Source organism: Bos mutus, chromosome 10, assembly GCF_027580195.1.
Source record: "Bos mutus isolate GX-2022 chromosome 10, NWIPB_WYAK_1.1, whole genome shotgun sequence".
Classification (NCBI taxonomy): domain Eukaryota; kingdom Metazoa; phylum Chordata; class Mammalia; order Artiodactyla; family Bovidae; genus Bos; species Bos mutus.
In genome coordinates this window covers 38912703-38927685 of record NC_091626.1, presented here as the reverse complement: position 1 = coordinate 38927685, position 14983 = coordinate 38912703, and the positions used below count along the sequence as shown (strand labels likewise).

The 14983-nt window shown below is 42.3% G+C and overlaps 1 protein-coding gene across 2 annotated transcripts in view; it reads right to left on the bottom strand.

Moving 5' to 3' along the window:
* Nucleotides 1-7591: 7591 nt before the first annotated feature.
* Nucleotides 7592-14983, bottom strand: part of CCDC198 (coiled-coil domain containing 198) — a 28741-nt gene continuing 21349 nt past the window's right edge. For both annotated transcript variants that reach the window (XM_005898779.2, XM_005898780.2), the window contains exon 6: nucleotides 7592-7821. In XM_005898779.2, coding sequence (XP_005898841.2) covers nucleotides 7592-7821 — 230 coding nt within the window. The remainder of the gene's footprint in view (nucleotides 7822-14983) is intronic.

Sequence of the window (14983 nt, the reverse complement as noted above, 5' to 3'; positions counted from 1 at the left end):
AGTGGAGAGAAACACATATTTGAGGGGCATGCTTTTTATTAAAAATAATAAAAATTATGAACCTGACATGAAGCAACATCTGGGGGCTGCAGCAGAGTAATAATGGCAACAAGATATGTTTCAGTAGAAAGGGCTTGCACCCCCAAGCCTTGACTCCCACAGGAGTCTGCAAGGAATAGGTGAAAAAATTTCCAAGGCCTCCCACAGGAACTGCAAGGAATAGGTGAAAAAATTTCCGAGGCCTCCAAAGAAGCCTGGGAGGGAGCTGAGAACTGAAAGCCTTGGGAACTCCTTTGCACAGTATGTGGAATGGACAGCCCACCCCAGGGACTGTGTAGAAAATGTAGTTGATTCTTGGTGGATGAGTAGCACCCTTTAAACTGAGGTGGGGCCCAACAGCAGGAGACCACCACAGGGCTTCCTCATAAGCAGTCAGTGTACAAGGCCAGTGCCAAAGAGTATGGCAGGAAGTAATGTAGATGGAGGTTTGGGATTGGGGTGCACACTAAGGAGAGGGAGGTCGATGCTCAAGATCATCAAGATGCTTATCTTTCGGTCAAGGCTGGAGAGGACGGAGGACAGTACTGATGAGATACTCCTCATACTCCTCAAGGGTGAGGCCATAAGCAGTCCTGTGCTTCTTCCCCCAAACATGGAGCCTGGCTGGGGAGAGAGAGAGGGGAGTGGAGGGGAAAACCTTAAGCGAACACAGAATTTTAAGACACAAGTGGTTGAAGTCCTTTGAACTGCTGAGAGGACAGTGATGGGAACGGGAGCTTGAGAGCTTGAGTTAGAGAAAGAAATCATTCTGAAACAGTATATCCTGAGACATTCCCTTACAATTAGTGAACCCACGATTCATCCTTGAACTTTTGACTTTGCGTACTGATATTTTTATTTCTGTTGGCTAACTTCTGAGAAATGGTTTGCAAAAACTGCTGATTTTTAAATATATCTTTTATCTAGATACCTAGTTTTCATTCCATTATTCACTCTACAAGTTTTTCAGCTGATTCCTTTGGGTAGTCTAGGCATATAATCACATCATTTGTGAATCATGGTAAATCTTTTCATAATTCCATAGTTATGTACTTCTGGCTTTTGTTTCATGTCTTGTACAGACCAGACTTCCAGAACCACAGATTTTTTCTTATTTTATTCCTAATTTCAATAAGAATAAAACTGCTATTATATAACATGTACAGAGAAGTTATTAGGTGCTGTTCCAAGCATTTTACATGTTATGATCTTATTTCTGTCACAGCAACACTGTGAGGCAGGCACTATCATAATCTTCATTTTACAATGAGAAGGCTGTAGCCAGAGAGGTTAAATAACTTACCTAAGGCAGGAAGTGGCGGTGCTGGCATGTGAATTCAGACTCTACAGCCCATTGGTCTGTACCTCTAGAAAGGTGTACTGGGAAATGTTTAGCAACTAGTGCTCTGGAAACGAAAAGTCCTGTTTCATAACATTTGCCAGTTCTTGTGGTGTAACTACTCCCATCAAGGTTGATGTGGTATCACTGAATATGGGTTTGAGAAGAGATCCTCATAATACCTGCTGGGAACCATAACTGGCCACACTCAGCAACTCAGCCCTCCACAGCCTCTAATAATGCATCATAAGGCAAGGAGGAGACTGCTGTGTAAGCTTTCTTTAGGCTAAGATTCTCTGGCCTTAAGGAACAGAAATCAGGTGGAACTGGCCCAAGCTGAAGGTGAATTTACTATAAGGATACAGTCTCAGAAGGAAGGACAAGAGGCAGCAGGGCCTTAGGAGGGCTGGGAATGAGGGACGGATGTGCTGTTGGGTCTCCGTGGATCCCTTGTCTCTGATTCTGTCTACTGCAGCCCCTGTGTTCCTGAATCTCCGGCCCACGGAGCAGAACACTACTATGCATCACTCCTGAATGTACTCAGGTTTTGGCATCAGCAGAAACTGAGACCCTCTCTGACTGGCTCAGCTGGGCCAAGGGTGAGCCCAGAAGGCCAGCTGTGGCCGCATGGCATTTGTGTGGGCCATAGTCTGTTTGCCTCTGTGCATGATCACATCAGAGATGTCAGTCTAGACTGGGACCAGCCCCTGCTGTCTCTAAATTCTGTTACACTTAATACTCATCATCACACCATGATCTTCTGGGCTCCTCATCAACTGTGTTTTGACAAGCTTTCTGAGATTTTTCCCTGTCAGGCAACTTTGCTGACTCAGCCATTCCAACCTTCTTGTTCGTCCTTGAAAATGACAAGCTTATCTCACCTCAGAGCTTTTTTTACTTGCTCTCATAGGTTTTCCCATGGCATCTACCCTCACTTCATTGAAATCTCTTCCTCAGAGATTCTAAAACCCTGGGTCAAATCCATTTCACCTGTCTTCACTAATCAAGGTCATCATCACTTCTGCTACAAAAGACTTGCCTATTATCCTCATAGCCTGTTTTTCCAAGAATGTACGGTCAGCTGTGCCTAGTTCAAGCCGAGTCAGTTAAAACTAAATGGGACCGGTGATCGTCCAAATGGGTATGTGCCAGTGTCCTTTAGCGATTAGAGGGCTGAAAACTCCATTCTTAGATCCTGCCAAGTGCCTACTTCTTGAATGTACCAAGGCCTGTGGCTTAGTTACACCTGTGCAGAACAACAATTACAGAAACTTTTTCTAGTCACCTTCCCCATGCTCTCCATTCCTCAGACCACCCCGCTACTTTAATCTTTATCTCATAAATACCGGCGCCCCTTGCCTTCAGGGAGGCAGATTTAAACTTGTTCACCTATCTCGGCTGCCTTGAGATAAACCCTCTTTTGCTGCAAACCTTGTTGTCCCAGTGTCTTGGCTTGAACAAACCTGGTTCCCTAACAAGTCCCTCCCTGAGCATCCTGCCTGAAACAGTCCGTTCCATTGCCTATCCTCAGATCTGCTTTACTTTCTTCATAATGCTTGATGTTACCTGAAATTGTATTGTGTTATTTGACTCTTTGCTCAGAGTCTCCCCACTGGAATATAACCCATGAGTCCAGGGATTTTTGTCTTGTTTATGGCTGTATTTTCAGCCTCTGGAACCATGCTTGGCATCTGATAGACACTTAAAACCTACTAGCTGAATGCTTGATTAAGTTAATGAACGAATTGCAGCCTTATTATGAAGTACACATTTAAAAATAAACCTTAACTCTTGACTTTGTTTTCAAATATATTTTTATTTTGTACATATTGAGTATTCCTTTAAAAATGAGACATAATTCAGATTTTTAATGGCCTCACCTTCCCTAATCTACCCCTTAGCCTATTTTCTCCCAAGCCCTCCCCAAAGTATTCTAAATTAGTGAGATTCTGTAGTAATATGTGGAAATAGGCTCTTGTTCATTTGAGGGAAAAAACAGTTGACTTTAATTATGATTTGATGATCAGCAAGCTTTCCTGTTCGGATGAAGGCAATGGCAGCCCACTTCAGTACTCTTGCCTGGAAAATCCCGTGGACAGAAGAGCCTGGTAGGCTGCAGTCCATGGGGTCGCTAGGAGTCGGACACGGCTGAGCAACTTCACTTTCACTTTTCACTTTCATGCATTGGAGAAGGAAATGGCAACCCACTCCAGTGTTCTTGCCTGGAGAATCCCAGGGACGGGGGAGCCTGGTGGGCTGCCGTCTATGGGGTCGCACAGAGTCAGAAACGAAAGAGGCGACTTAGCAGCAGCAGCAGCAGGCTTTCCTGGTAAGAAGGGAATAAAGAGCTGGTATCTTTATGAAGGCATGAAGAACTGGTGTTTTTCTGTCTCTAATGGCTCTGTGTGAACAGAAAAGATTATCTTTTTTGTTTACAAAACTATTTCATAGGTGACTCCATGAAGAGTCATCTTCAATTAACTCCCTGTACAGTAACTCAGAATTATCATCAAAATAGATGAACAAGAATGACCCGCTGCACAAAAAAATAATAATAATTGAGTAAAAACACATTTTCAAAAGCATCCCCAAAAGACTTCTCTTTCTCATGAAAAATTCAGAGCAAGAATGTTATTTTCCTAAGAGAAAGCATGTATTTGGCCATAGACAAGCCTTCCCCAGCTCCCCTCAAAGCTGAGATTTTCTGTTGGAGAAAATTGACAACTTTGCCTTGAGGCTTAATTTTATAGCTTTTACCAGCAGTGGCAGCTGTGTTTACTGATGGCCCTGCACTGCCCCTGAACAAATTCAAGATTAAGTAAAGGATTGCTGTTTTCAGACAATTACCAACAAAACGAGCAACCTCTTACTGTGCGTGAAGCTCCAGGCCTCATGTCCTTACCTTTAAAAATTACCTCAGAAGCTGCTGCTTTTAAAGATAGAAGTCGGTGTATCTGCTGCAGTAGCGTGTTGATAGCAGTGAAGCTGTGGTTTTCAGCCTTAGCTGCATGTTAGATTCACAGGGAGGAGCTTAAAAAGGGAGACGCCAACCTAGTGCCAGAGCTCTGGTGGGCCCATGAGTCCTTACCTGTTGTTACGTATTTGATCACTTGCCAGGTGCTTCCAGCGCCGGCTCTGAGAACCACCACTCTCTGGCCCAGGCCACAGTGCACCCCTGAGTTCCCTCCTGGATGGGGCATCTGATGGGGTTGCTCACTGATCCTGCTCCCAGGCCAAGTTGTAAAGACAGTTAAGTTTGCCTTTACTCTCTCATCTGCCTCTCTGTGCCCCTCACTCCTGGAAACTTCCCCTCCTGAAGTTTCTTGTTTCTGAAGCATTTGTTTCTCAGTGCTCTTATCCTGCCCTATGCCCACAGTTAAGCACCTGGGCTCCGAGGCATTTCTTTTTAAAAGAAAGCTCATACCTTTTCTAGTGCAGTAGTATTCTGCTCCAACACCAAAAAACAAGTAACTGAAAAGAAATGTGGAACGCTACAGAAAGTCACTGGTGAGCTGAGGTAAAATTAGGGAGAGGAGGAAGTGCTCCTGACTCACATCAGGTCCCTTCTGGTAAGCAACAGTCTGCTCAGAAACACGCTGTTCTGCTGGGTGACCCTGGAAGGTTAGTTAACCTCTCAGCACCTCAGTTTCATCATCTATAAAACAGGGGTAACCCACAAAATGGTCGTGAGGATTATATATGAAAAGCATCTGGAGAGTTCTTGACCCACAGTGAACAGTGCACATTAGCAATGATTAATATCACTGTTATTATAATTTAAAATTCTTGAATTTAAGATTGGGTGAGAATTCCACACAGAGCAGGCAAATAAACAGAGAAAACATCATGGTTTATTTCTTTCGCTGCTAACATTCTCTGAAGTTCAAGAAATACTTTGAGCCGTGTTATCCTCACCAGTACACATATGTGTCTAGTTCCTGTATCTCAAGACAATGTCTAATTTATGCTATCGATTTAGTTGTATAAATTCCAAGATCTAGGAAAAAACTCTGCACCTGAAACTAACTAAACTGTACTTCAATTAAAAAAAAAAAAAAAAGGTTCTTACTTTTCCAAAAAGGCTGAGTGGTCAAACAATCTATGCATTCCTTTGTAGGAAATATGCTTTCTACCTACCAAAGAAAAAGTATACTACTTGCAAAGAACTGGGAGTAGAAATGCCCAGAGATGACCTAATTAACTGACTTCTGTCCTTGGAAGAAACATGAGTGTGTGTCCCCTGACATAGAAGTTTTCATCTTCTTAGTGACTGATCTGAATGTACTGAATGTCAAAGTTAGAGGGTGTTTCTCTCTACTATTTTTGTTTTGGAAGTTTCCTAGAGAAAGCTTAAAAGAGAATTTTTCTTTCACTTTGTTTTAAAGTTCACTGAATTCTTAGAGGCTTCTGGATGCTTAAAATATTTTTAGGTGTTGCTAAAAGTGGAGTCTAGTTTTATACAAAAGAAGTTCTTGAAATTGCCTGAAAATTTCCTTTGCGGGGGGGCCTTTAGATAGCGAAAGGGATTCTAGTGATGGAACTGCTCTGTGTCTGATCATGCTGTTGCTCACATGAATCCATACATGTGATAAAACTGCACAGAAATAAATACACACACACACATGAGTGCATTAACTGGTAAAATCTGAATAGAGCAGATTGTTTAAAAGGTTAAAAAATCTAATTTTTGAGAATATAACTTTTGGATTGAACACTTCTAAGTGTCCTTTTGTAAATTTCTAAGGTCTATATCATAATCTAAGAGATTTCCATTTAATTTTGAGCTTTAATTCACAGTGACCTTCCACACTTAACATTTTTATATTGTTGTTCAGTTGCTAAGTTGTGTCCAATTCTTTGCTTCCCCACGGACTGCAGCATGCCAAGCTCCTCTGTCCTCCACTACCTCTGGAGTTTGCTCAGATTCATGTCCATTGAGTCCATGATGCTATCTAACCATCTCATCCTCTGCCACCCCCTTCTCCTTTTGCCTTCAATCTTTCCCAGCATCAGAGCCTTTTCCAATGGGTCAGCTCTTCACATCAGGTGGCCAAAGTATTGGAGTTTCAGCATCAGTCCTTCTAATGAATATTCAGGGTTGACTTCCTTTAGGATTGACTGGTTTGATATCTTGCTGTCCAAGGGACTCTCAAGAGTCTTCTCCAGCACCACAGTTTTAAAGCATCATTTCTTCGGCACGCAGCCTTTTTTATAGTACTGCTCTCACGTCCATACATGACTACTGGAAAAAACCATAGTTTTGACTATATGGACCTTTATCAGCAAACTGATGTCTCTGCTTTTTAATATGCTGTCTCGGTTTGTCATAGCTTTTCTTTCCAAGGAGCAAGCATCTAATTTCATAACTTTACATTTTTCCTATAGCCTCTTTGTTATGAGATAAAAAGTTTATAACTCACAAGAAAGTGACTTAAGTGAGCTTAGTGTCTAATGCAGCATCCTGTGATTTTCTTTAGAAAGTCATTTTTATTTCTATTAAATCTACTCTCTCATCTGTTTGTTTTAGAAGATATGATTTGCTTTTAAAGATATGGTGGGGTGCCATGTCTCAAAGGTGTACCCCAGTAGACCACCCTTCGGAATTGCTGACCTGCATAGCCCCTTTATCATTGCCTGTGACCTGGCCTATGACTTGCAGTAGTCAACAGAGTGTGGGGTCCATGATCGGATTAGAGTTAAGATTGGCAGCTTTCTCTCCCTCCTCTGGGAACGTCTGCTTTTGGGAGCCCTGGGCTGACATAAAAGCAAATTGACTACCCTCCAGGAGAGAGCACTCAGGAAATCCATGTAAGGAGGCTCTGGGATGATACAGCGTGGGGGTGAACTCCAGCTGTGTCAGTGTCCTTGTTGAGTTTCCAGATGACTCCAGTCCTACCTGCCATCCAGCTTCCATGGCATGAAAGGCTTCAAAGGAGACCAACAGAAGAACCACCCAACTGAGCCCAGCAACCCACAGAAAAGTGGGACAATACGTGGCTGCTAGTTAAGTCCCTAAGTTTTGAGGCAGTGGGTTATATGGTACTAATATATTAAAATATATCTCGCACCTTTAATCTTAGGATTTCAAATGAAAAGAAAGTGAATTGGTGTTCTTAGAATAATTCATATACTACCTTGAGGAATTTTTAAAGGAAAGAAAGCTTCCAATACATCCAGTAACTAATTAGTGAATAGTATTAACGATTATTATTCTTAATCAAAAAACTCATCAAAATGTTGGATTCTTTCTGTCCTAGTTCTCACCAGTGCTCTTTTTTTTTTCTCTACTTTCCCCGACTCATCTGAGTTAGAGCTGGAGCTGTCCCAGAGAAGCTCTCCCCGGGCCTCCTGTTCACGGAGCCATATTTCCATTTTGCCAATTTTCCTGGGACAGTGGTCATTCCTTGCTTGATGTTCCAGAAAGTCTTCATTCTGTGTATTTCCTACAAAGAATTGAAAGTCCATTTAATTTATTTTTACCCCAGACAATGATGTATTTGTTTAAGCTTGGGTTTTTATGAATACAAAATAATCTACACACCCACACACACATATATACATAAAGGATTTCACCTGGTGTTTCTGTAAGCATGTAAAATGTTTTTCTTGCTATTTATAAAACTTTCTAATCTTCTGAAAATCACAAGATGGTACAATACACTTTTGTACACTCCAGCTCATCAACATTGTGTCACAATATGTATATGTATACACACACACACACACACACACAAAACATGTCTTGAGCTGAGCCACTTGAGAATTAGTTGCAGAGTCACTTCCTCCCAAAATACAGCACCACAAATCCCCTAAGAAGATGGGCAATTTTCCTGTATAATCACAATACAGTTATTACACTTAGAATATATGACATTGATAAAATGCTATTTTCTAATATCTGGTCTGTATTCAAATATCCATGCTTATCTCAGTGATGCTCTTTGTAACTATTTTTTGTTTGCCTGTTTGCATTTTATTTTTTAAGTACAGGATCTAATCTGGGAATATGTGTTGCATTTTCTTATCGGTTAGTCTCCTTTAATTCAAGAACTTTCTCCCATCCTTTTCTTTCTTCTCTTCTCCTTCCTTCCTTTCCACACTCCTTTCTTCTCTCCCCATCTCTTCCCCTCCTCCTTTTTCTCCTCCTTGTTTCTTGCTCCCCGCTCCCCACTTTCTTACTGATTTTCCCCCTCCTCTTCCTGGATGTTTTCTTCCTCCTCTTCATTACCTTCCTTTTTCCTAACACAGACATTTGAAAGAACACAGAGTCAATTATTTGGTAGAATGACCCTAAATTTAGGCTTTCTCTGATCGTTCCCTTGTGATTAACTTAAGGTTAAATTGTTTTGGCAAGAGTATTGCACAGATGATGTTGCCTGGAGCTACTTATTGAACGTCTACTATGGCCTAGGCACACTATTCCATTTTCCTAACCCTCAATCAGCTCTGCCTTCACATCAGATTTAACTATGGAGACTTTCAGAAACACAGTAGCCTGGGTTGCATCCCAGACCTACAGAACTAGAGAGCTCAAAGGGTCAGGCATTTATTTTACCATCTATTCTTTGGGGAATAGATTTATTTTTTGGTGTTGGATTTTATCCAGATATGTCTTTACTTCTGCTTTTTTTTTAAAGTAGTACCTAATACCCTTTTAGAATGCACTTCAGAACAGCACACACAGCCTTATTCAAAGAAAGATTTTAAGAAAAAAAATCTTAGTGACCATTTTCAAATTTGGAAAATCATCCTAGGTCAAAGTCCAGATTTCCCCCTATGGAAGAATCAGGCACAACTTTCTAGATATTTTCTGAATGATCATTGGTTATCAAATCTTATGGCATATTTTATTTAAGCCCTTGATGTCTGAAATTGCATATTTTTACAAAGGATAATCAAACATTTCAATGTGAGGATTCACGCCTTATGATTCATGAGTTTCCTTTCAGCCTCACTGAGGGGCTGCCCTGCTCTCCCCTTGAATGTTGTACTTACGAGCCCTGTTTATATACATAGCAGTGACAGAAAGCTAGAGTTAATTTATGCCCGCAGCCCTAATCTGTCTCCTGAAATACACATTTTTTTTTTTTTTTTGGTATAACTGGACTCCTCCTCTTTGTCTCCTGGCGATATGTCAGCTTCATCTTCTTTTTCTGTCTTACACCTGCCTCTTCTCCTTGTTACCCTAGCCTGTGGTCCTACCTTTGCCCCAGCACCTCCTGGCCACCTCACTGTCTCCATGCTCTACGTATAATTCACCACCAGGTGTTCACCACTCCTGCAGAGCCATCTCCAGTCACTCTCTATCTGAATCTCTCTTCTCTAACTGGTGGCTACATATCTTGTATCTTGCTCTTTCTCTCACTCCTCATTGTCACCCTTCTCTCCTGGTCCAGACACCACCTCTATCTTGCACTACTGCTGTGTACTTCTAACCTGTCTCCCCACATCCTTTTGCATTCCTCTCCCATCCATTCACCACAGTTGAAACAGAGTAATATTGAAAATACGAACCTGTTAGTTTACTAACCTGCCCTTTCAGTGGCTTCCCATTGAATCTTAAGATAGAGTTCAAAGTCTTTATTTGACATGATTTATAAAACCCTGCATGCACTGGTCTCTCACTCTCACTATGCCTCCAGAACCATCTCCAGTCACTCTCCGTCTGAATCTCTCTTCTCTAACTGGTGTCTAGAGTCTGGCAGACTCCTTCCCACCCAAGGGCGTTTGTACATGCAGATACTGACCACAGTTTTTGATGTCGCAGCCCTTGGACATCACACTCATGTGCTCACCTGCTCCCATTGTTCAGCTACTTCCATCTCAGCTTAAATGCCACTTTCTCATAGAAACTGTCCAACTCCTCAGATTATTAGGTCTCTAGTTGTATTCTCATTGGACTTTCTTTTGTTCATTGTCTGTGCTATTGTAAGTACCACACCTACCCAGTTCAGTAAATATTTGTTGAATGAGTAAATAAAGGAATGAACAAGTGAGCCATCAGAGAATTTTGGAAGGTGGGAAATATTGATAAATAGGACCTGGGAAAGGCTTCATTCATTGGGGCCTGGAGCTGTCAATCGTCTCTGCTCTACAGATGAGCCCAGAATATTAGAAACATCACTCAGACTGAGAATAAGGATTTTCTGTGGACTAGAGGCAGGGAATTAGAAACAAGAAGAGACTGGTAATGGTGGAATCTAACGTAATATTAACAATAGCTTGAGTCTCCCGACACTCTTGGTGTTATGATGTTTCAGTTAGCATGTGAGGCAAAAGTCACATGTTCAGTATTATCCTTGAAAATCCCTTAAGTCACTAGCAAAGCACTGTATACAAATTTTTGTATGCTGCTTCTGCTGCTAAGTCACTTCAGTCGTGTCCGACTCTGCGTGACCCCATGGACGGCAGCCCACCAGGCTCCCCCGTCCCTGGGATTCTCCAGGAAAGAACACTGGGGTGCGTTGCCATTTCTTCCTCCAATGCATGAAAGTGAAAAGTGAAAGTGAAGTCTCTCAGTCGTATCCAACCCTCAGCAACCCCGTGGACTTGTAGCCCACCAGGCTCCTCCGTCCATGGGATTTTCCAGGCAGGAATACTGCTGCTGCTGCTGCTAAGTCACTTCAGTCGTGTCCAACTCTGTGCGACCCCACAGACGGCAGCCCACCAGGCTTCCCGTCCCTGGGATTCTCCAGGCAAGAACACTGGAGTGGGTTGCCATTTCCTTCTCCAATGCATGAAAGTGAAAAGTGAAAGTGAAGTGATCCCATGGACTGCAGCCTACCAGGCTCCTCCGTCCATGGGATTTTCTAGGCAAAAGTACTGGAGTGGGGTGCCATTGCCTTCTCCAAGAGCCTTAAATTTTGAGAACTTCTTAGCTAGATGTCTTATACTTGTTACACTTTGATAAATCCCTGTTGGATTCTTTATGGTTGCTAGACTTAAGAGAGAGAAATACAATGTTTAAAACCTAAATAGATTTGGGGTGAGCAAAGTAGAGGAAAGTGTATCCTATTGATACTTCAAAATGAATTTGGAGAGAGACGGGACTTCCCTGGTGGTCCAGTTGCTGAAAGTCTGCGCTTCCAGTGCAGGGGGCCTGGGTTTGATTCCTGGTCAGGAAACTAGATACCACATGCTGCAGCTAAAGATTCCATGTGCCACAACTAAGACCCAGTGAAGCCAAATAAATAATTATCTTAAAAAGTTAGTCTTGAGAGAGGAAAGAAACAGAGACCAGTAGGGAAAAATAGGGAATGATTTAGGTAGTACAAGGATCGTACAAAATATTAACATTTTCTGATGGTTATGTATTTTATAATATGTATTTTAGAAAAATGTTACTGCCACTATCAAACCCATAACCCATTTTTTTCCTCCTAAAAATGGAACATATCCAGAACATAGACTTCCATGGGCATTCTACTACTCAGGTTCTGGCACCTCTGCACCCAGCTCCTCTTATTTAAGGCTCTATTTGTCCATTTTTGTTCCCTCTTTTGGAAAGGAAGATGAGAATTTCAGGTTACAGCTGATTCACAGCAAAGATAAATTTTAAAAATAAAACTAAGCAAGATACCTTAAAGGAAAATGCTAAGTAAATAATAGTACAAGTGACCAGGTAAGACCAGAATTGTGAATGTGACATTCAAATGATGTATGTAGAGTGACACTTCCCCTGAAGCATATCTTATTTCTGCTGTAAGACATCAGTTCCATATTTCTTCAGTTTTGTCCATATTCATATGATACTTTATATTTTATATGTGTTTTTACACATTATAATATTGAAATTTACATAAACTCTGCATGGTAGACACAATGTTTTATTCCCATTTTACAAATGTGGAAACAGGTTCACAGAGGTTAGACAACTGGAAGTTAGCTACAATCTTTCTGTAGAATAAAGCTATATGAACAAATATATAGCTAATATTTATCAAGAGGCTACTATGTACCTGGTACTCTCCTAGTAATAAGAAAAGCTCCTGGCTCCCACAGAGCTTACATTGAGTAATGTACGGTCAGGATTCAAATAAAGGATTTTGATTACAAGTCCAGTGTTTTTTCTCCTCACTAGATTCATATCATGGCTTCTGGAAAGCGTAGGAGCCACATTAATATGTTAAAACTCGCAGAATTGCCTGCCTAAAAGGGTGATGTTCACTCTGTGTAAGTCATGTATCATTACATATTACACAGATAGCATGGCCACCCACTCCAGTATTCTTGCCTGGAGAATCCCAGGGATGGGAGCCTGGTGGGCTGCTGTCTATGGGGTCTCACAGAGTCGGACATGACTGATGTGACTTAGCAGCAGCAGCAGCACATGTAACTTACTATGTAAGTATATGTAAAATATAAGCAAAGCATGCATGATTTCATTTTAAAGAAGCAGCAGGAAAAACAAAAACTCGTTTTTAATCTCACAAGGGATCTGAAACTCTCATCCTCCCTTCCAAAAGAGGGAACAAAAATGAACAAATAGAGCCTTAAATAAGAGGAGCTAGGTGAAGAGGTACCAGACCCTGACTAGTAGCATGCCCACGGAAGTCTATGGTCTGGCTACATTCCATTTTTAGGAGAAAGCAAAGTAAACTGCTTTCAGAAACAGAGAAAGAAATCAAAGATGCTACTTGAGAATAAGTAAAAAGGAATCACTGCTTGAACATGTGCCTGCAGAGTGGTGAGTTCTATAGGTTTTGCAGAGGGAAGCCTGCTTTTGAGAGAGAGGGTGGAGGGAATCACAAACTGCATTTGCAGACTTTCCCAAGGTTGTCCTGGGCAGAGCTCTGGGCCACTAGAGTCCTGATGAGGCTAAACAAGGGGGTGGGTGGGAGTGCACCCTTTGGAGTCAGAAAGACCAGGCCTTGAATCCTGATTTGTCTCGTGGGAGCTAATAGTAACTCCTGCCTTAGAGGTTGTGTGAAGCTTAAATGTGATAATTCATGTTAAAGGTGGGCCATTTTGCCTGGCTTAGAGTAAGCACTTCATAAACTTTAGCTGGAACAAAATGAAGCAGTTTAAAAAAAAATATGTCAGGAGGGTAGAGGAGAACTCCCCTTCTCCATGTGACACAGTCTTCCAAAGACTTCGCCAGCATTGTTTTTTTTTTCCAGCCTGATCTCAAGCAATGACTCAAAGTGTTCAACTTTAGCTGAGGTATGTTTCTTGGTGGTTTCGCCAATATTTTTAAATGGTAAAAGTTGTTCATCTATGTGACTACTACATACTACTACTACTACTACTACACCAGGTTTCATCCTGCAACTCAGGAGTATAGGTTAGATAAATGCTCCAAGTAGATTTTCAATTATTCAGCTTTTTCTTGTTTAATTAACTCATTGATCAGGTATTTTGTTTTCCTGAGCAGTGGCAGTATCTCTTTCAGCTGGACTGCATCTTAGAAGCTCGAGACCTCCAGAGAAACAGCCAGCATTTCTGTTGCTCTCTCAGCGCTCAGTCTTGCAGACAGGGGATTGGCCCAGAGCACAGAGAGCTCTGTGTGTGTGAACAATACCTGGATTTGCAGTGATGGGCTTGCTCCGGGAGAGTACATACAGTGAAAACTTAACGAGACTCTAATTGATGGGGTGATACAGCACAGAGTTTGTGAATACAAATGTCCGTTGGAAATCACAGAGCCATCTGGGGCCACTGGGCAACCTGGCCTGGCTGGAGTATGGGGACTGGGTATGATAATAGTAGGTGATGAAGCCAGAAAGGTAGGCAGTGTACGGACTCTGAAGGCTTAGGGTATCAGGGTAAGGAGTTCAGACTTTGTCCTCAGGCTGATGGAGACTCACTGAAGGATTCTGCCAATGGTCAGATTGGCATTTCATAAGATTATCCTGGTAATAGTGAAGTGCTTCTAGAACTTTATTGTGCTTGAGAATCATTTTGATAAAATGCAGATCCTGATTGTGTAGGTCTGGGATGGGACCTGAAATTCTGTGTTTCTAATCAACTCCTAGGTGATTAGATGCCGCTAGTCTATGGACAACACTTTGATCACCAAGTGGAGCAGTAGTTCTTCAACTTTAGGGGTGTTGGAATCATGGGGGGAGATGAGGAGTTGTTAGACTGCTGGGCCCCCTCCCTACAGTTTCTGATTCAGTCGCTCTGCCTGGAGCCCTGACTGGTTCCCAGGTAATGCTGGTGCTGGTGGTCTGGGGACCACCGAGGTGAAGGGTTGATGGAAGGAAAGTAGGACCTGAGATAGGAGATAGTCAGGGGGCTATGGCAATAGCCCTGGTGTGACATGCTGACCTAAGGGTGGCATGGGGAACGGGATGGGGGCATAGTCAGCGTTAGGTGACATCAGCAGGACTTTGCGACTCACCGTCTTCCAGGAGAGGGGGTAGCAGGGCTGGAAAGGGGCCAAATCTTTGGCCTGAGTTGACGGACAGCACAGAGGCCACACCCATTGAGACAGTGGAGGCAGCATGACCAAGTTTGAAGAGGATGGTGATGCTGGATGGAGCGTTAGACATTGAGTGTGCGAAGAGGGCTGCAGGGGAGAGGGTGGTTGAGAAGAGAGTTTCTGCATGTGGTGCCAAACTAGCTGATACCAACGTGCTGTTTAATGTATTGATAATTCCACGT